At 44.0% G+C, this 22,770-nt stretch overlaps 1 protein-coding gene across 2 annotated transcripts in view; it reads right to left on the reverse strand.

Moving 5' to 3' along the window:
* Window positions 1-22,770, reverse strand: part of GALNT16 (polypeptide N-acetylgalactosaminyltransferase 16) — a 276,369-nt gene that overhangs the window by 83,369 nt on the left and 170,230 nt on the right. For both annotated transcript variants that reach the window (XM_030214387.1, XM_030214388.1), the window contains exons 2-5: window positions 22,105-22,280; window positions 15,594-15,692; window positions 9,239-9,306; window positions 4,410-4,475 (exon numbers count right to left, since the gene is read on the reverse strand). In XM_030214387.1, coding sequence (XP_030070247.1) covers window positions 4,410-4,475; window positions 9,239-9,306; window positions 15,594-15,692; window positions 22,105-22,280 — 409 coding nt within the window. The remainder of the gene's footprint in view (window positions 1-4,409; window positions 4,476-9,238; window positions 9,307-15,593; window positions 15,693-22,104; window positions 22,281-22,770) is intronic.

The following is a 22,770-nucleotide window of genomic DNA, read 5'->3' on the forward strand; positions in this document are numbered from 1 at the left end:
CTCACTTGTTAATCTTTTTTAATGGCCCTGTGTTAATGGGAAAATTAGTGCATGGCCATTAATACATAAAATAGAAAATGTGGCCATTTTACTGCTGAAGTAGAAATGGCCTTAGCATGAAGTAGTGGCATAGCTACGTGGGGCCATTGGGGCCTGCCCCCCCCCCCCCACCAAATTTCCTCTGGGCCCCTGGTTTTACTGGCAGAGGTCCCCAACCCCTGCTAGCTAGAGTGTTGTCCAGCGCCAGTCTCTGGCATCGCCTCATTGCCTGCCCTGCTCTGTCTTCCCCTCATGTCCTGCATGCTCCTTTTAGTGAAACTGAGCATGCTCAGTTTCACTAAAAGGAGCATGCGGGACATGAGGGGAAGACAGAACAGGACAGGCAACATGGTGGCGCCGGAGACTGGCGCTGGACAACGCTTCAGCTGGCAGGGGTTGGGGATCCCAGCCAGCCAAGGTATTTGCTGCGGCAGTGGGTGGGGAGTGGCAGGGCAACGGGGGAGGGGGGGGGGGCGGTGAGGTGGCGGGAGCAACGGAAAGACAGTGGTAGAACAAAATGTTCTCCCCCTCCTCCAGCTTTGGCCCTCTCACACCTAGAAGCCTGGCTACACCCCTGGCATGAAGACCCGCATAAGGGTGTGCTAAGGCCACATTTTACCACAGTTTAGTAAAAGGGCCCCTTGGTGTTTTTCCTGTTATTTTTAAACTTTTTTCCCCAAAAAAGTTTGAACCTGCATTAGAACTTTTACATTTTTGTGCCCCTTGCATACGTAAACGTCTTGAATAGTAGAACCTATGCGTGTGCGTGTACACTCGCCAGTGAAAGTGATAGCAAAGTGCTTAAGCACTATTCTGTAACAGTGCACCTCATTTACATAAGCATGTAAATGCAAGCGGTGTGTGTGCATGGCGAAGCATGGGCAGGGCTCCGGTTAGCACATAATATAAGAACATAAAAATAGTCATAGGGGGTCAGACCAATGGTCCATCTAGCCCAGTATCCTGCTTCCAACAGTGGCCAATCCAGGTCACAAGTACCTGGCAGAAACCCAAATAGTATCAAAAGCAGATTGGAGTAATACGAACACGGCAACAAAGAGCAAAAACAACTATTGAATACAACACTTTTATAAAGTATTCAATTTCTCTCATTTGAAACTTGCAATTTTTAATTTTCTACATTTTAAAAATGTTTTTCAAAGGACAGAGAGGCATCAGATAGCCAACAAGGCAAGCTATTGGACCTCTTATAGCACACAATTATTTCAAGTCCAAGCTTTTTAAAGCTGTCATCAATCATTTGCCTCAGTGTCCCTATTATTTTATTTACCTTGTGTGCTTATCTTTCAACAAAATGTGAATATAACATAGTAGTGAAAAAAAAGAATCTGTTATGATGACAGCCTTCGAACTTCATAATAATACTTGAAAAGGAAGAAAACAGTAGCCACTTAGCTTTATCAAGACATATGGACTCAGCGCCGTAGAAACTGAATCAGGGTGTTTGATTCAGTTTCTACAGCGCTGAGTCCATATGTCTCGATAAAGCTAAGTGGCTACTGTTTTCTTCCTTTTCAAGTATTATTATGAAGTTTGAAGGCTGTTGTCATAACAGCTTTTTTTTTTTTACTGCTTTGTTATATTCACATTTTATTGAAAGGTAAGCACACACAAGGGGGGAAATTCTATATATGGTGCCTTAAAAATTGGCGTCGTACAACAACGCAGTTAGCATGATTCTATAAACTGCACCCAAAGTTAGGCGTAGTTTATAGAATATGCTCTTGTGCTGTTTTTGTGACTAAAATTTAGTTGCATCCATTTAGGCCACCTAAACCCAGGCCTAAATACCTGTGTTTACATTAGGCGCACATTGGGTGTATTCTATAATAGAGTGCACAGTTTTTTGAAATGCCCATATCCCCTCCTATTCCACATCCATAGCCACATGACTGTGCACATTAGAATTTACGTGCACCGCATTATAGAATACACCTAGAAAGCTGTGCGTGAAAATTATAATTAGTGCCGCTAAATGGTCATGCAGTAAGTGAACTACTTGCCGCCTAGCCATTTCAGGGGAGAGGAGTACTTACTGCCTCCCATTGAGGGGGCAGTAAGGGCTCCTGCACTAACCCAGCAGTAACCGCACAGCACATACTGCCAGGTAAGCACTAGTGCTACAAACATAGAAATATTTTTGTAGCACCAGAAATTGCGTGCACTGGAGGGGGGGGGGGGGGTGGTAGAAATACCGCCGGGCTCCTGTGGTAGAGTAGTGGTAGTTCTGGATTGGCACGGTAAACCTGTTACCGCGTGCCAACCCTTTAGTAAAAGGGCCCCCAAATGTGTGCTTATAAATGCGTGTTCCTAATACTAATTGTTTGGGACAATTTTTACATTGAGCTGATAAAAAGACATCAAATTTATGAAGAACCAAGGGGTCCTTTTACTAAGGTGCATTGAAAAATGGATTGCGGTAGTGTAGGCACGGGTTTTGGGCACACACAGAATCATTTTACAGTGTACCTGTTAAAAAATGCCTTTTTAAAAATTTTTGCCGAAAAAGGACGTGCGGCAAAATCAAAAGGCCTGTGACCTTACCACCAGCCATAGTCTCATGCGGTAACTGGGCGGTAATGACCTACGTGAACCAAATGGAACTTGGCGCGCGTCCAATACATGCGTCAGAAAATAAAAATGATTTTTTCAGCCATATGTATCGAATGCGTGCAAAAATTTAAATTACCACAAGACCCACGCGGTAGCCGACCGGTAACTCCATTTTGGCACGCATTGGGCGCGCGTAAAGCCTTACGCAGCTTAGTAATAGGGCCCCCAAACCTTTTTAACACACGGTAGGGAAGAAAAGCTACCTTTCAGTGTCCTCATGGGTTTCAATATTATTTAGCTCTTTTGTCAGATGAAGTGTCCTGGACGTGTTTTTAAAATTGTCTTCTCATCTCTCATTACTCTGCTCTTTATTTATTCTGTTCACAGTCACACACCTCCATAGCCATCCCACGCATCAGCCAAACTGCATCATATTTCTGCATCATTTCCCTACTCACATCTTCGCTTGGCACCCAAAACGTCTCTACTAGTCTTCTAAGCGAGGCTCAAAACCCATTTCCCCCTAATTCTAAAGGTAGGTACTCCTCATGCCCTGTACCCACGTTACTTTAACTATGTACTATGTAGTTAGTAAACTGTCCTGGTTATAGTAAAGATTATTTTAAATAAGATGCCAACAAAGTATCAACATAATAACCCATATTATATTTCTCTCAGCAAAGTTACTGCTCTCCCTTTTTACATACTCTGGACACCATGGTCCTCTGAGCTCCGCTGTCTCCTTGATCTTTTTTGCTACGTATTTGGTCAAGTACCAGCGTCCAATACAGAGAGCGTCATACTCAGGGGCATAGCCAGACTTCGGCGGGAGGGGGGTCCAGAGCCCGAGGTGAGGGGGACATTTTAGCCCCCCCAGGCGCTGCCGACCCCCCAGGCCGCCAGCACCACCACGAACAACTTTGACCTCCCCCTGCCGACAATCCTCTTGACCCCCCCGCCCCCGCAGTGCTAGTTTATGACACAACAAAAATGACTTATCCCAATCTATGTTCAAAGTGAAATTAATGCATTTTCCCTATAGGAAAAACTACATAGAAGTATTGAGGGATCACAGGTCTATTTTTCGGTGCACCTGCAAAAAAGGCCTTTTTGGGGGGCTGAAAATGGATGTGTGGCAAAATAAAAATTGAAGCACGTCCATTTTGGGCCTGAGACCTTACCACCGTCCATTGACTTAGCGGTAAGGTCTCACGCATTAACCGGGCGGTAATCATCAGCGGGCATACACTGCCGATTACCGCCCAGTTGGCACCAGGCAGTAGAAAATAAAAAATATTTTCTGCTATGCGTATTGGACGCGCGTAAAAAATGGAATTACCACTCGGGACACGCAGTAGCTCCAAACTGACATGAGTTGGACGTGTGTAGGCACCTATGCGCCTTAGTAAAAGGACCCCTAAGATTGATCTTACTGCATGACCACGCAGGGGAGAGCACTTACCATCACCCACTGAGGTGGCGGTAAGGGCTCCCACGGTAGCCCGGTGGTAGCCAGGTAGCGCATGGCGCTGCCCAGTTACTGCCGGGTAGCCGTCTGTGGAAATTTTTTAAAAATTATGTCCGCTAGTACTGGAAATGCCATGTGCTCGGGGTGGAACTACCACCAATGCCCGCACTGGGACAGTGGTAGCGCCAGATTGGTGAGTGGTAAGCCCGCAGTGGGATTACCGCTGCTTAGTAAAAGGGGCCCCTTAGTTTTCTCAGTGTACGCAGAGATTCTGCATTTGTTTGGCTTGGAACGAGTACACATGAAATTGAAAAGTTCCTAAAGTCACCTTCTCTCCGGCTGTTCCTCAGGCACTTAACCTTCGGGATTTTGGCAAGGAGCTGACAGTCTTCGGCTGAAGAAAGGTAGAGGAAAGCAGAAATTAAACACAAAAGGTTGGTGCAAAAGAGAAGTACTTTGGCTTAAATGGACAGTCCTAGTCAATTATTCCCATGTGTCCTAACAGGGTTGCTCAGGCTCCCTATATTAACTAACGAATCGTGCTGATGGTCTTGATCCTACTTTCTCTGGTGGGGCCTATACAAACCTGCTGGACTAGAAATCCAACCCCAAGCACTGAGCCAATGCTCTTTCCATGGGAGCCCAGCTACAGTCCTGCTGCTTATATATAAAGCACAATTAATTTGGAAGGGGAAAAACACAAAAAGGGGGGGGGGGGGATATGGGGAGAAAGAGAGAGAGAGAGAGAGAGAGAGAGAGGCAAGAGCCCTCTTTCCAATACCCCTTTTTCAAATTCCACTATTTGTTCTAAACTTTTCTCTAAAAAGGTAAATCCCAATAAAATTGTTTATAAAACTCTCTTCACAGCTACATGATTCTGCATCCAGTTGGCACAAATGTATCCAGAACTACAGGCTAATGTTCCCGGGTCTGCCACAGCACATCAATGCGATATACTGTTGCAATAAAACACAGCAGGACCTTGCATTCTAGTCCCAAAACCGCAAGCCCCCCCACTGTGTGATGAGGCACAAATTCATATGTATGCCCATGGGACAAAGGCTTAATGATGAAGGACAGAAATGTACATGCTTGCAACCCTTTGACAATAACTATGATTTTTATCATACTTTAGCAATAAAATAAAGCATTGTACAAGGTTTGAACAGAAATGGAAAGATGCATTATTTCACACAAAATGTGCCAGTTATGAAAACATCATGAGCATAGTGTTGTGGGAAGAGAAAACAATTTTAACACACTGCCTAAAATGTACAAAAACTGAAAACTGGTGATTTCATGCATCTACAATAGAATTTCTCGACCCATTTCTTAGGGAACTCCAAGCCAGTCTAGATTTCAAGATATCCATAATAAATAGGCAAGAAATACATTTGCATGTACTGCCTCCATTGTATGTATATTCATTGTAACGATCAAGTACCAAATTGACCTTGAAAACCAGACTGGCTTGGGGTTCCCTGCTCTGGGTTATAAACCTTGAGCTACAACCTACCCCCACTCCAATTCACTGGAAAATGTACATATTATCAATATCTAGAAACTGAAGACCTAATTATAAACCAGCAGGATATCTCCTCTAATACAAGGCTCTTAGCTGGTTTCCTTTTTTCAGGACTGGATAGGCTGATCCAGTCCTGGGTTTCACTCCCAATCTACACAAAAGAAAAAAATACAGATCATATCCAATTCACTCACCCCTTCTTTCACAAACTTAAGCAAGCCTACGTCCATACGTGCAATGACTTAAAAGCAGGACAGGATTAGTTGGTCCTGAAAAAATGAAGCCAGCTGGGAATTCTAGCACTGCATTGTTGTTAAACTTGATCTGTATGGGTTTTCTTGGTTTAATTTTTTTTTCTTTCTTTTTTTTTTGGGGGGGGGGGGGGGCTCCAGCTGAAGGACATACTTATCAGTGTGGGCTACCATTAAGAAATGTTGTTTTACCACTAACTTGTGCTGTTTTATATAATGAGACTTAGTTACTAATAACTGGGGTAACAGCAGAAGCGGAGCCAGGATGAGGCAGGTTGACGGCGTGGGGGGAGCGAGAGCGGACTTCCACTGGTGCACATTTTCAGTGCAACAGGACGAAAAAAAATAGGCGCCGGCAGAACTCCGTTTGGGAGAGCGGTTGCTCCCCTGGCGTCCCACCTAGGTATGCCACTGGTTAACAGTAAAATAACACATTTGAACAGTAGCCCACACTGATAACTTCGCCCTCTTAATTAAAGAAAAAAGAAATATCTCTAGAAATCAAAATCATCACTATGTGCCCTATTTTATAAGGTTATGCTCCTAAATTTATGCTCCTAATTTATGAGCATAATTTACGCTCCTACATTTATGCTCCTAAAACGAATATAATCTATTTTGGAGCATAGAGTAGGCTCCTAATTTAGGAACATAAATTTAGGAGCATAAATTATGCTCATAAATTTGGGTGCATACATTTTAGGAGTGTAAATTTAGGAGCATAACCTTTATAGAATAAGGGACTATATGTAAGAAATATGACTCCCACAATGAATATTCATGAGAGAGATTTGCATGCACTGTCTCCACTGCATGCAAATCTATCTCATGAATATTCATTGTGGATATACTGAAAATCTGACTGGCTGGGGTGCCTCCAGGACCAGGTTTGGGAACCACTGGATAGAGCAATCAAACCATTGTGACCTCATTGATGAGGTTGGCTCTTAGGCATTGGTGGAATGAGGCATTATGACATCACAATATCAGCTCTGGTTCCCAGAGATTGAAACTCTTCACACTAAGTGGAGACGTTCTCAACCTGGGCTACTGTTAAAACGTGTTATTTTACTTCAGATTGGTGCCATTTTAGTACAGGTCCCATTTTATGCAATGAGATTGAGGGCCCCTTTTACCAAGCTGTGGCAAAAGGAGGCTTGCACTGTCATCGGCATGTGTTTTTGATGCTCGCTGAGGTCCCCTTTTACTGCAGCTGGTAAAAAGGTTAATAGTTCTTTTCTGAAGGAAATGGCCATGTTGCAAGTAAAGCACTTGCCGCAGGGCCATTTCAGGGGAGAGCCCTTACCGCCACTCATTGAGTTGGCAGTAAGGGCTCTCACGCTAACCTGGCACTGCCCAATTACGGCCGAGTACACTCGGGTGCTACAAAATAAATATATTTTTGTAGCGCTGGGGGTGGGAAGTACCACTGGGCTGCTGCGGTAGCCCGGCGGTACTTCCTGCTTAGCGAGCGGTAAGCCCGCATTAGGCTTACCACCACTTTGTAAAACAGTAAAATAGCACATCTTAATGGTAGCCCACATGTGAACCAAGTATAGGGCAATCAAACCATTGTGACATCAATGATGAGGCTGGCTCTTCGGCATTGGTGAAACTCTTCATACTAAGGGGAGAAGTTATCAACATGGACTTGCATTAAAATGTTATTTTACCACTAACTCATGCTAGTTTAGCAAAGGTCCCATTTTATGCAGTGAGTCCTAGTTACTAATAACTGGGTCAGGGGCGTAGCCAGACTTTGATGGGAGGGGGGTCCAGAGCCCAAGGTGAGGGGCACATTTTAGCCCCCTCAGTGCCGCCCGCCGCCAACTTTCACACACCCCCACTGCCGCAACCCTCTCGACCCCCCTTCCCGCCGCAAACCCTCTCCCGCCGCGTACCTTTGCTGGCGGGGGACCCCAACCCCCGCCAGCAGAAGTACTCTCCTCGGCCGCGCAGCATTGCTTGCTGAATGATCTGATCAAGTTTCTGTGCGTGTGTCTGACGTCCTGCACATTGTACAACGTGCAGGATGTCAGACGCACGCACAGAAACTTGATTAGGTCATCCAGCAAGCAACGCCGCACGGCCGAGGAGAGAACATCGGCTGGCAGGGGTGGGGTCCCCCGCCAGCAAAGGTACGCGGCGGGGGAGGGTTGGCGGCGGGAAGGGGGGTTGAGAGGGTCACGGCAGGGGGGTCCAGGGCCAAATCTACGGAGGCCCAGGCCCCCGTGGCCCCATAGTAGCTACGCCACTGGGGTTATTGGTAAAATAGCATACCCTAACAGTAGCCGATGTTGATAATTATGTCCCTCAACTGGAACCAGGGCAATGGCACTTTGCACCTTCAATTGCAATTCCATGGTTCTCTCCCTCCTCCCCTCCCCCTATTTTATGATCCTTTTTTTTATTTAGCCTGCCTATTGAAGCAGCAGTTCTTGGCCAGGGCACAAATACAGCAGCATTTTCTGGAGCCCAGTACACATGACTACTTGGTATCACCCCCCCCTGGGGCTGTTAGCATCACCTCTGCATCAGCCCTAGCACTGATCTCAGGAGCAGCTGCAGGTCTCCCACATTAAAACAAAAGATGTACCAGGCTGGATCAGGCCCACTAGTCCATCAAGCCCGGCATTCTACCTCCAACAGTGACCAGTTTGGGTCACACGGAAGTACCTTTCAGGTCCTAAATAAGAATGCCCATTTCATCTGCTGCTTTCAGAAGTGGGAGAAATGATCTAGTTAAATGACAGTTAAGAGAACTGTCACTGAGCCAGCTCCTAGATGTGTCATGTGTGGAAATATTTGCTTCTAACATTTCTGTATTGTGATAAGCTTATTAAAAGCAATGGTGGGATCATATAATTTCACATCTCTTATACCTACATAACTGTGGTGCTATAATTGCTCAGCTGTGACTACCCATCAGCATCAGTTCGCTTAACTGCCAAGTCCTGATTCATAATGTAATATGATGCATAGAGTTACTTTTATATAGCTGTTAGCATGAGAAAATTCCTTAGGCCTGTACAGAATCCAATGATTTATTAAACACAAAGCTTTTATTCTTACTCTGAAATCCAGCTGAGAAAAGAAGGATTACAGGCAACAGAAACCAGGACTAACATATATTTATTTCCCCAGGTTTGCCAAGCCGTGCCATGTTCAGCTCCAGGCTCACCATCAGGTGCCACTGAAGGTCATAGGAGCCAACTTTTCAAAATGATGGGGGTTGCTAAACCCAATGGAAATTGTCCTCCCCTGGACACAGTGAACTGCTCCTATGCTGAAGGTAATGAGAAGGCAGGGTTCATGCCAGGCAGAACAATACACGATGGGGGTGGAGGGGAGAGAAAGAGAGAGAGGGAGAGACTGGCTTACGGTCAGTGCTGAAGTCATCCACTAAAATGATCTCCTGGATTAAATTTGCAGGGCTGCGGTTCAAAACACTAGCGCAGAGAAAAACAAGGCATTAGCAAAGTCACAGTATGGACTGTAGAAGAGCCAACAATCCACTGGACACCACAGGATTTTCTAACTCAGTAAGAACCAAGTCCAGGGCTCCTGCAAGAATATTAGGTGCCCTAGGCAAACCTTCCACCTTGCTTGCTCCTCCCCCTTGGCCCCCAACAGTTATGATCACCCCAACACTACACCCGCCAGAATTATCTGGGTGAAGGGGCTATTTGAAAAGTGGCCATTATTCTTACTGTTAAAAGTACCTCCTGTTGTTTCTTTGAAGTTGTGTGATTGTCAGGACTTCTTAGTTCGCCTCGACTGCAGCAGCTCTTTGGCCGATGCCCAGAAGCTGCTGTCCTAGGGAACTGCCTAGTCATGCCTAATGGTTGGACTGACTCATACACAAGGGATGAGATTCTTGTGTCCCAGAGGCATATGCTTACCCACACGTGCACACTGATGGGAAGTGAGATTTCCAGCTTGTATGTAGATGTATGCTTACAAGTAGCATACACAAGGTAGCTATCTTTTGGCTCAGTTAAGACACTCGTTTTCCTAGGGCAGAGCTAAGTCGAATGCAGAAGTTACCTGATTAGCAGCGATATTCAGTCCACCAACCCCCAGATTCTATACAGGGGTGGCCCAAGGCAAGATGCCGCCTGAGGCAGGGCTGAGATACCGCCCTCCCCTGGGCCAAGTTCTGCCATCTCCCCCTTTCCTTCCTTTATCGTGTTCCCCGAGTTTACCTTTTTTCTTCAAGTTCCAAAAGTCAGCGGCAGCAGCGAATCCCATACGCTGTCCTGCCGCCGGCACTGTCCTCTTCTCTACTGTGGCCGCCTCTGAGGAAACAGGAAGTTACACCAGAGAGGTGGCCACAGTAAAGAGAAGAGGTGGGTGCCAGCAACAGGGCAGCATATGGGAATTGCGCCTGCCGCCACCGGCTTTTGGAACTTGAAGAAAGCAGGTAAACTTGGGGAACGAGGTGGAGGAAGGGGGGTGGAGATATGCCGTTCCGGAAGAGTGCCGCCTGAGGCCCCCGACTCAGGAGACCTAATGGTCGGGCTGCCCCTGATTCTATATATGGTGCCCAAAATTGCGTGATGACATTTGGCGTGCATTGGGTGTATAATTGTGGGCGCATATCTTAATTGACAAATGAGCAGTTAATTAGCAATAATTGGGCACTAATAATCAATTATTGGTCCTAATTGGCAACAATTCAAATTGAGGCACATATCTTCCTAGTCAGGATTCTATAAATATGCATGTGTATATTTACCTTGCATATCTGAAAAGGGGTGTGGCAATGTAAGGGGCATGGGTGGATCAGGGGCATTTCTAGAAATTGCATGCAGTGTTATAGAAAATGGCAGGTCTGTGTCTAATTCAGGTGCAAGGATTTACACCCGGTTTCAATTGGTATAAATCCTCTAGGCCAGGGGTAGGCAACTCTGGTCCTCGAGAGCCGCAGGCAGGTCAGGTTTTCAGGATATCCACAATGAATATGCAGGAGATAGATTTGCATACCATGGAGGTAGTGCTTGCAAACCTGCATTGTGGATATCCTGAAAACCTGACCTGCCTGCGGCTCTCGAGGACCGGAGTTGCCTACCCCTGCTCTAGGCTCTGAGCCTGGTGCTAAGCAGTATTCTATAAAGGGTGCTCAAATTTGGGCACTCTTTATAGAACAGCGCTTTGTGCTCCTTTTTTTCAGCGCTCAAACCTGAATGCAATTTACATAATCCAGACTTAACTGGGTAATTATTTGGATAAAGTTAGGCTTGTTACTGTCTGGGTATCTGTCTGAATATCACCGCTATCAGATTAAGTGCCAGTGACTGCTTTATACCCATATGCTCAGTGCTGAATATCTGGGCAGAAGAAACCTGTGCTGGCTGGCATTTAAAATAACACTGACCATCACAGGTTGAATATTACCCTGTGGTGTTTTTTTAATCTTCATAACAGGAATTTGGTTTTCAGAAATAGATTTTATATTTATATTTATTTTCATATCTTTAGTTAATAATTTTTTGGGGTGGGGGGTTTGATACCAGACAATTTGAGATCCCCTCCCTTTTTAGGTGAAGTGCACATTGTGATTTTGGCATTTTTGATTTTTAAAGAAGTTTTTTGGTTAAGAGTTCTCGAACAGGGTTTGCGCTTCTTGTTGTCCCTCCTTTAGATGGGCGAGAGCAAGGTTATTTTTAACTCTATCTTTGGCTATTTAATTGTGCTCTGATGCCTGGTTTTAATTAATCTCCACCTGATTCTATAAAGTCAGCAAAAATTGCATGCACAACTTTAGGCATGTTCCAAATTTGCGCACACAATTTAATAGAATAATGTGCCTATTAGTGACAATTGGCTTTTTAACAAGCAAATTATTAGAACTGATTCGATTTAATTGGGACTTACCCACATAAAGTTAAGTGTGAGATCCACACCTATTATTTTATTTATTTATTTGTTACATTTGTATCCCACATTTTCCCACCTATTTGTAGGCTCAATGTGGCTTAGATAGTACCGGAGAGGGCGTTTGCCGACTTCAGTGTGAACAAATACAAAGTGATGTTGTGGTAAAATAAAGTTCATGTGGCACAGCCACATTAGGGCATCATATAACGGAAGAGTTATGTTATGTCCATTACGTACTTTAGTTTTGTTGTGTTGCAGATATCAGGCATTTATGCTGGATCGGCCGGGTATGCCTTTTTAAACAGGTTAGTTTTTAGTGTTTTCCGGAAGTTTAGGTGATCGTACGTAGTTTTCAAGACTTTTGGTAATGCGTTCCACAGTTGTGTGCTAATGTAGGAAAAACTGGATGCATAGGTTGATTTGTATTTGAGTCCTTTGCAGCTTGGGTAGTGCAGATTTAGGTACATTCGTGTTGATTCGGATGTGTTTCTAGTTGGTAAGTCGATCAAGTCTGTCATGTATCCCGGGGCTTCACCGTAGATAATTTTATGAACCAGAGTGCAGATTTTGAAAGCAATGCGTTCTTTGATTGGGAGCCAGTGTAGTTTTCGCGGAGGGGTTTTGCGCTTTCAAATTGCGTTTTTCCGAAGATAAGCCTAACTGCCGTGTTTTGAGCGGTCTGAAGTTTCTTTAAGGTTTGTTCTTTACATCCCGCATAGATCCCATTGCAGTAGCCTACATGGCTTAGTACTATTCATTGTACCAGGTTGCGAAATGTTTCCCTCGGGAAGAATTGCTTCACGCATTTGAGCTTCCACATTGAGTGGAACATTTTCTTTGTCATGTATGTCACTTGGCTCTCTAAAATTTACGAGTGGTCCAAAAAAGGGGGCATGGAAACGGGAGGGTCATGGGTGTTTCAGGATGGATCGGGGGTGTGGTTTTGAGTTACACATGTAATTGTAGAATAACGGTGCCCTGTGCGTAAATTTAGGCACGGGCATTTGCACCACATTTCCATTAGTGCAAATAGCCACACCTAAATTTACGCACGACCTCTCCACTTAAGCATTATTTCTATAAACCACGCTGAATTTTTGGTGCAGCCTATAGAATACTATTTACGCGGGGTTTTTTTATGTTGATTTTTTTAGGCGCCATATATAGAACCTAGCCCTATATGTATTTGTATTGTATAATCCTTTGATGCAATTGTGTGCCGAAACATGGACCATTCTGAGTGGAATTTGTACATATTTTCTTGGGATTGTTGACCTTGTTTGTTTTTAATTCCTTCTGTTTTGGAGATAGTTATTGTTTGGCATAAAGATATAATGTATTTAATATTTTTATCATATTTTTACCTAATGATTTATTTACTTAGGGGCCCTTTTACTAAGCTGCATTAGGCATTAGCCTGTGCCTAACACAGCAGAAAATGGACTACCATGGGACATGCTACAGTGTCCTACGATAGTTTTTGAATGTGTGTGCACTAGCCACATGCTACCTAATTTTTTGTAGTTTTTGAGGGGACTTGTCAGGAGAGGAGAGTGGGTGTTTCTGTGCAATCCTGTTAGTGCATCTACATTACCACATGCTGACTGGTTAGCACACAGCATGCGGATAATGCAGGAGCCCTTACTACATATAAAAAAGGAGGCAGGAAGTGCTCATGTGGTAATTTTTTTAAAATTGCCACATGCTAATGGCAACATTAGTGCATGCACAATAAATATGTGGGGTTCTCTTTTTGTAAATGCAAGTCAGCACACAGAACGTTACTGGAGGAAAAGCCCCGAGAAGCTCCTAGACTTCTTAAACTGTCTTACAGGAGCAGGACTTCATCATCATCGGCAAAAGAGTAATCAATGTTATGAATTTTATAAACTTAGCTTAGGCTGCCAGGTCTCTTTTTTCTTCCCTTCTCAGGTTCTTAAAACAATGACAGTGATCAACGGTGGCCAGCGTTTCGAATCACTGCTTCAGGATCACAGACCAGAGGAATTTCAATTCCGTTCAACAATTCCAATGGAGGCTTAAGAGACATTGATTACTCTATGGAGGTTTTTGCCGATGATGATGAAGTCCTGCTCCTATAAGACAGTTTAAGAAGCCTAGGAGCTTCTCGAGGCTTTTCCTCCAGTAATGTTCTGTGTGCTGACTTGCATTTACAAATAGAGAACCCCACATATTTATTATGCATGTTTGCTGGTTTGGGTATCTCTCCCCTGGATAGCTTTATTTAGTTTACTCCTAACACTAGTGCATGGCCATTTACGGAAAAAATAGGAACTTGAGGGGCCCTTTTACTAAGGCACGCTTAGAAATGGCCTGCGCTGGTGTAGGCGCATGTTTTGGACGTGCGCAGGTCCATTTTTCAGCACGTCTGCAAAAAAGGCCTTTTTTGTGGCCAAAAATGGATATGCGGCAAAATTAAAACCAGCTCGCATCCATTTACGGCCTGAGACCTTACCGCCACCCATTGACTTAATGGTGAGGTCTCATGCATTAACTGGGTGGTAATCATCAGCGCACGCACATTGTCGATTACCGCCGGGTAAGCACCACACAGTAGAAAACTTCTACTGTGTGTTTTGGGCACGCATCAAAAATGAAATGACCACTCAGGGCACGCAGTAGCCGGGCAGTAGTTCCAATTTGACGCATCTTATTAAAAGGGCTCCTGAGAGTTTTACAGCCAAAGTAAAAATGGCCTTAGTGCATGGGAAAGACCCGCATAAGAGTGCGCTATGGCCTATTTATTTAACACAGCTTAGTTAAAGGGCCCTTTTATTTGTTTGTGAAGTTGGCTGCCTGTAGCAGATTTCCCACTGCTCTCTTTTTGGTTTGTATTTTTGCAGTGGTGTATGCCTTTTTATTTTTTAGTGTGATTTGCCACAAAGAATATATATCATTGAGGGGTTCTTTTACTAAGCTGCGGGGCAAGGGGGCCCGCACTAAGCATCAGCACGTGTTTTTGATGCATGCTGAGGCACACTTTTACTGCAGCAGGTAAAAGGCTGGCCATTTTTGGGGAAAAGAAATGGACCATTTGCTGCACGCTATTTAGAGGGGGAGGACACTTACCGCCACCCATTGAGGTGGTGGTAAGGGCTCCCATGCTAAACCAGCAGTAACCAGGCAGCACATGGTGCTGCCCAATTACCACCTGGTAAGCACCGGTGCTACAAACTAGAAAATAGTTTTGTAGCGCCAGAAATGGTGTGCTTGGAGGTTGGAACTACCGTCGGGCTCCTGCGGTAACCCAGCAGTAGTTCTGGACTGGCGCGTGACAAGCCTGTTGCCATGCGCCAACCCTTCAGTAAAAGGGCCCCTGACATTTCTACTAGTTTGGAAGGGAACGGTCAAGACAGTTTTGAGTGAACGCATTGAGCATAAAACAGTAACTTCTATCTGGAACATACTTTACCTGTGAAATAATTAGTCAATTATACATTTCTGGTGGATTAACTATTTACCAGTACCAAGATATCTCAGGCACACAGAAAACATTGCTATGCTAGGCCTGGAAAAATGTTGACATCCTGAACGTGGACCACAAGTGGGTCTGGGGACAGAAAACAACTCATAACAAGACTGAAGATATTCCTTCCCCAGCTGATAAAAAGCAAGCCTAGCTCCCTTCTCCCACCTCTGGGAACCTGCTCCTTGGATTTTTACACCCATCTTGCTGATTAAACTTCCACCCTGACATTCTATCTACCTCTACTAGTAGCTTCATGTTGGGAAGAAACCTTTTTCGAATGAATCATGACACTATCCAGATGAATGCAAGGTTTAGCGTGGTCTCTCCTCTAACCCCCTTCTACTTTTTCCTATCCTTGGTACCTACCTTTTCACTGTTCGGAGAAGAGTTGAGCGAGCCTCATTATGAAAGGTAATGATGATACTGGTTGCTGGTAGGTCAGTATCATAGTGTGCAGATGCACATCTGGAATGACACAACAGATACTTGTATGAGTCACTGCTCCATGAGAACAACTGTATACCTCTCAGGCTCCTGATGGATACTCTACCAACAGTTCTCCAACTCTGATACCCACATGAAGCTGCAAGATCACTAGTACCATCCATGTCTCTATTCAGTGGTTTTTTTTGTTTTAATTCCTGGCTTGTTTTATAATCTGGTGAGCTAAGAGTTAGTTTAAAATTATTCACATGTTGTGGAGGAATAGCTTAATGGTTAGGGCAGTGGGCGGAGAACCAGGGAAGCCAGTGCTCAAATCCCGCTGCTGCTCCTTGCGATCTTGGGTAAGTCACTTAGGGGGTCTTTTACTAAAGCTTAGCTCGAGTTATCTGCAGCAGGGCCCATTTTATTCCTATGGGCCCAGCTGCAGATAACTCGAGCTAAGCACCCAAATCCTGTAGTGTGCAACTCAAAAAGGGGCATGGTCAAGGGAGGAACAAGGATGTAACAGGGGCTTTCTGAAAAGTTGAACGTTACAGAATAACGGGCCCCACTTTGGTGCCAGCATTTATACCAGGTTTCAGCAGGTTCGTCTGGTGCTTAGTTAGGATGTGGAAATCAGCGCTAAGCATGATTCTGTAAAGATTGTGTGCCCTTTATAAAATCACGCTTCATGTCGATCTTTTCCAGTGCCCATTTTGAGCGCTATTTATAGAATCCAGTCCTAAGTGCCTAACACACTTTAGTAGAGACCCTAATCGTATTGATACAGATAGACAAGTTATATGTTCACTGACCACCGGTGAACATACAACTTCCTTTGAATATCGATCTATTTCTTAGTTAACAGAGATTTTCTTTGGACATGTTTTGTTATTGATACACTCCAATAAGTTTTACACCACTTGGCAGAGGGCAACTGCAGTTTCTTAGCCATGTGCTGGACTAGTGATGATGGCAGCCACTTTGATCATGGACATCATCTTTCCTGCCGGGCACTATTCCAGATGCTATAGACACCCAAGCTGGCTCAACACAAGTTGCCACACCCCTGGCACTATGAGCTGGCTATGGAAAGACTATGTTCTCAGGATAAGCTGCATTGGAACAGACTCACTATGGATGCCCTTGCCATGGATACCACAGCACCTGTTGGACTGCCTTATTAACCAAAGGGCTGCCCTACTGCTGCTAGAGAGTTGACTTAGTTAATAGAAGAGGGCTCTGTATGGGCGGATCCTTTTCATAGCCAAATTAAGGCTTCTTGGTGATCCATATGAACTAAGGCTATGGCCTCACCAATATTTTGCCCAACACAGTACCAGCAACTAGAAGTCTTCAGGGTAGGGCAAGAGATTAGTGTGTTTGGCCTCCAATCAAAAAGGTGTTCCGCTACTCTTGCAGTGATGCATGTAAATTGTGCATGTAAAGTAACATGGGAAAGTAGCTTTTTAAAAACAGGGGATGTACACACATAAGTTGAACATTTTTCTTTCAAAAAAGCATAAAGGTAGGACAGATGCATGCAACATGTCAGCAGTGGTGTACCAAGGGCTGGGTGGCGGGTGCAAGCAGTAAGAAGGGGGGGCATTGAGCAGTCATGGAGCCGCAGTCTACAGGCACATGGTTATTGGCTCTGCCCAGTGGCGTAGGAAGGGGGGGCAGTGGGGCGGTCCGCCCCGGGTGCACGCCGCTGGGGGGGTGTCGTCTCTGTTGGTTCCTTGCTCCCTCTGCCCTGGAACAGGTTACTTTCTGTTCCGAGGCAGAGAGAGCAAGGAACCAATGGAGCCGACGCAGCTCCCAGCGACGTGGACTCGGGGGCGGATTGGCCCTCCCACCCGCTCCTCGCTTCTAAACTAAGATCGTGCTCCAGGGGAGGGGGCGCAATGGGGGGGTGCGCGCCGAGAGGGGGTGCCGTGCTGCACCCGGGGGGGGGGGGTGCACAGCGGCGACCCACCCCGGGTGTCAGCCACCCTCGCTACGGCACTGGCTCTGCCAGTCCTCTGCCCTGGAACAGGAAGTTGACATCAGAGGGGACAGGGGACCAGCAGAGCTGACGGCTGCATGCCTGTAGACTGCAGTTTTGTGACTGCTCAATGCACCCCTTACTGCTTAGAGAAGGGAAGGTGGAGGGGTGACGCGCCTGGAGGAAGGAGGTGCTCCGCCCCAGGTGGCAAGCAAGCTATGTACGCCACTGCATGCAAGATGTAGAAATAAACTCCAATGAGGAAACCGTGGAACAACGACAACAAAAAAGCATGTTTCTCCATGTCTGGAAGTATTTCATTAATCCAGAAGTACCACAAAAGACATTCCCAAAATTAACATTCTACACCAAAACAATATACATTACTAAAATTACATAATCAAATTTAATTTGTTTCTTTCTCTGCTGAACCTTCTTCTCTTTCTGTTGCAAACAGTACAAACTATTTCTCTTAATCAAAAATGCTTTCTTTCTGGAAATGGCAGGCAGCCATAAATTTTACCGGAACCTAGCCTTCACAGATCTTGTCACCTAATCTCTCTCAGTTCCTGTTTATATCTCTCTTTAATGTCTGAGCACATCAGGAAATATTGAGAAAGATAAATGAGTGCCTAGCAGAGATGGAGAAAGCTGCAAAACCAAGGTCATCAATAACCTTGCTCACCATAACCTGCTTCCTCCTCTCACCCCCTTAAGACAGCCAAGATTTCTGAACTGACCCAGTTCCTGAATTCAGAAGATGCAACCAAGTGGGCTGAGATTAGCTGGCTGATGCTATCAAATCTACATCTCTCTGAAATCATAGTAATCACTGGTAACGATATCCAGTAGTACAATCATATCACTTACATATTTGTATGCTCACCATTTTCTTTTTGTTTAGCAAGCTTCCTTCCCCCACATTTCAGCTTCCAGTATATTTCCATTTCCTTCCCTAAACAATTTTGTCTGACCTCATTTTTTTTTGTTACATTTGTACCCCGCGCTTTCCCACTCATGGCAGGCTCAATGCAGGGTTAAGTGACTTGCCCAGAGTCACAAGGAGCTGCCTGTACCGGGAATCGAACTCAGTTCCTCAGGACCAAAGTCCACCACCCTAACCACTAGGCCACTCCTCCACTGATCCCTTCAGTGCCATTCAAATTTCGCCTTCAGTTGTCCATATGTTGGCAATCATCTCCCATAGTCCAGCATCATGGCTGAGCCACAGAGAAGGCTCTTGGGGGAACAATTTTCAAAAGTGTCTGCATTGGGATAAAGATCATGCACCCTATGCGCAGGCTTCTACACAAGTTCCCAAACAAAACTATACAGGTACTTTCTCTATAAAAACTGCCGTGGGTACAAAGTGCATGCAGTCACTCATGCCTGCTTTTCGGACAGGTAGATTTCAAATCCTAGCTTCAGTTTTAATTTTTATCTTGAGTTATTAAAGATGTTTGTTTGTTTGTTTGTTTATTTATTTTGACGGCAGATAAATTTTGCTGGAAAAGTAAATACATATATTTGAAAATGCAATCTATGGGGCCCTTTTAGGGCCATCCTCTCTAGTTTTCTTTTTTAAAGGACAGAGCTGGGCGGACTACTATGGTCTATGTTGCAGAAGCAACAAAAAAAGACTATTATCATGGTTATAATATCACATTCATTATTGATTTAATCTAGAATCGAAAATGAATGTAACTCTTACACTCTTGGGCAGACTGGATGGACTATACAGATCTTTATCTGCCGTCGCTTACTATGTTACAGGTCATTAAGCCTTTAATGCACAGTTAGTGCACAGAAGCAGGCTACTGCACCACCATAAGAACATAAGCATTACCATACTGGAACAGACCAAAGGTCCATCAAGCCCGGTATCCTGTTTCCAACAGTGGCCAGGTCACAAGTACCTGGCAAGATCCCTGAATAGTAAAACAGATTTTATGCTGTTTATTCTAGAAATAAGCAGTGAATTTTCCCAAGTGAATCTTAATAACGGCTTATGGACTTTTCTTTTAGGAAACTATCCAAACCTTTTTTAAACCCTGCTAAGCTAACTGCTTTTACCACACTATCTGGCATCGAATTCCAGAGTTTAATTACACGTTGAGTGAAGAAATATTTTCTTTGATTTGTTTTAAATTTACTACTTTGTAGCTTCATTGCGTGCCCCCTATTTCTAGTATTTTTGGAAAGAATAAACAAGTGATTAATGTCTACCTGTTCCACTCCACTCAGTATTTTATAGACCTCTATCATACCTCCCCCCTCAGCTGTCACTGCTCCACGCTAAAGACCCCTAGCTGCTTTAGCCTTTTCTCATAGGAAAATCATCCCATCACCTTTAATATTTTTGTAGACCTTCTCTGTACCTTTTCTAATTCCGCTATATCTTTTTTGAGATGCACTGACCAGAACTGCACACAGTATTTGAGGTGCGGTTGCACCATGAGCAATATAAAGGTATCATAATATTCTCATTTTTATTTTCCATTCCTGTCCTAATAATTCCTAACATTCTATTTGCTTTCTTAGCCACCACTGCACATCTCTTTTCGGACAGGTAGATTTAAAATCCTAGCTTTATTTTCTATTTTTAACTTGAGTTATTAAAGATGTTTGTTTGTTTATTTATTTATTTTGAGGGCAGGTAGATTTTGCTGGAAATGTACATGCATATATTTGAAAATACAATCTTTGGGGCCCTTTTATTACAAGTCATTAAGCCTTTACCGCACAGTTAGTGCACGGAAGCAGGCTACTGCACAACCATGTTAAAGAGTTTTGCAGTAGTTTGCCTACTTCCGCATGGTAAACTGCACCTTAATCCGTGTGGATTTAAGCGCATTCTATAAGATTTAGGCGGAGTTTATAGAATACGCTTAGTTGATACCGTAGCGCCTAAATCTATGCACACCCTTTTACGTCAATAAAAACGTGGCGTAAATCTATGCGCATATATTTAGGTGCACTGGCCTGTATTCTGTAGCTACGTGCGGAAATTTTGGAATGCCCATGAAATGCCCATAAACACGCCCCTTTTAAACTATGCGCATTTATTTTGAAAAGTGTGCTTTTCAATTTAGGTTCAGTTCTTTATAGTTTACACTTAGCGATTTCCACGCATAAATTCTGATAATTGCCAATTAGTGCTCGTTATTGCTTGTTAAGTGTTGTTATCGGCACTCATTAGCTTGCAAAGCCAATTAAGTTATGCATGGTGTTATAGAATACGCACCTATTTCGGCACCTAAATCTAAGCACACTATATAGAATCTGGGGGTTAGCGCTATTCTATAAAGGATGTGGATCCTTTAGAGAATAGCGCTCAGTGCTTAAATTTTTTTGCGCCAATTTTTCAGCATCATTTCTACAATCTAGTCCTTTGTGTTGCCTAATTTGCCAACAATAATGCACACTTACATAAGTACACAAGTACATAAGTATTGCCATACTGGAAACGACCAAAGGTCCATCGAGCCCTGCATCCTGTGTCCAACAGTGGCCAATCCAGGTCACAGATACCCGGCAAGATCCCAAAAATGTACAAAGCATTTTATACTGCTTAGCCCAGAAATAGTGGATTTTCCCCAAGTTCATTTAATAACGGTCTATGGACTTTTCCTTTAGGAAGCCATCCAAACCTTTTTTAAACTCCGCTAAGCTAACCACCTTTATCACATTCTCTGGCAACGAATTCCAGAGTTTAATTACACATTGAGTGAAGAAAAATTTTCTCCGATTCATTTAAAATTTACTACATTGTAGCTTCATCGCATGCCCCCTAGTCCTAGTATTTTTGGAAAGCGTAAACAGACACTTCACATCTACCCATTCAACTCCACTCATTATTTTATAGACCTCTATCATATCTCCCCTCAGTCGCCTTTTCTCCAAGCTGAAGAGCCCTAGACGCTTTAGCCTTTCCTCATAGGGAAGTCGTTCCATCCCCTTTATCATTTTCGTCGCCCTTCCCTGCACCTTTTCTAATTCCACTATTTGTACAGAGGGCACACTCCTAATGGCATTGCTCCCATAAGGACAAATTGACCAAAAAATCTGAATAAAATCAAAATTCCCGTAAATTGTATGGGAAATGGCATGAAAGAACATTTTCCAGCTGCCCATCCCTAGTTGCTGCGCTTCTCTAGAGATCTTAAAGGTAGATTATGTCCTCAAAAGAAAGATGCTGAAGAATCTACCTTCTATATTTACCCACCTATCCTGATCCACCTAACTCTTTTCTTTTCTCCCCTTAGCCAATCTTTGTACATCACTTATTGTATCTGATATCCTGTAATGACAATGCCATAACAGGACTTTGTAAGCCACATTGAGCCTGCAAATAGGTGGGAAAATGTGGGATACAAATACAATAAAATAATTTTGTTGAAAGAGGGCATCTCTAAACAGCCATGTCTAAGGAAGAGGGAAAAAACCCGTCACCCTACACCTGTCCCATACCTGTAATGCCTGGTGTCCCGAATGGGGCGGTCACTGCTCAGTTTGTCGCTTTCCAATTGGTTGAAGGCATGCTGTCTGTAGGGGTCCTCACCAAGCTTCAGCATTTTTGAGGACAAGTACGCCTTTTCATCAAAGCCCTTCAGCTTGTTTTTGTCCACCTGGGGGTTTCTCGTCATCTGTAGCAGAGTCAGAGGTTTTAGTGAACCAAATAATTTATATGAAATGCACAAGCATGCAGCTATGCAACTCTGGCTTAGAGTCCCTTTTGTAAGTAAATATTTGCACTCTGAAAGTTAAGGAACATGGTAAATTCATTCTCTCTTTAACCTTCACTTATGTAGCTGCTCTAGAAGAGTCATCAGTTCTTATCAGGCTTTTCTTCCCTAAAGGATCCATTCTGAGGGACATGTTGCAACATCTTAATCCCTTAGTACAGTACAGTTTACATATACTAAAAGGATTTTTTTATTAATGAACATTTTGGTACATTGCCAAGCTAAGTCTTACCATAAATCCCTTCCCATTCCAATCTCATTATCATACACATAAGAGTGATTATGCATGACGTCAGTATCAAAGCATTGATGGCTACTACCAACCATGTTGATATGATCTGGTATTTAAATTCTGCCAACCCCCTGGAAACAGGTTCAAAGTGGATTACAA

Source organism: Microcaecilia unicolor, chromosome 9, assembly GCF_901765095.1.
Source record: "Microcaecilia unicolor chromosome 9, aMicUni1.1, whole genome shotgun sequence".
Taxonomy (NCBI): domain Eukaryota; kingdom Metazoa; phylum Chordata; class Amphibia; order Gymnophiona; family Siphonopidae; genus Microcaecilia; species Microcaecilia unicolor.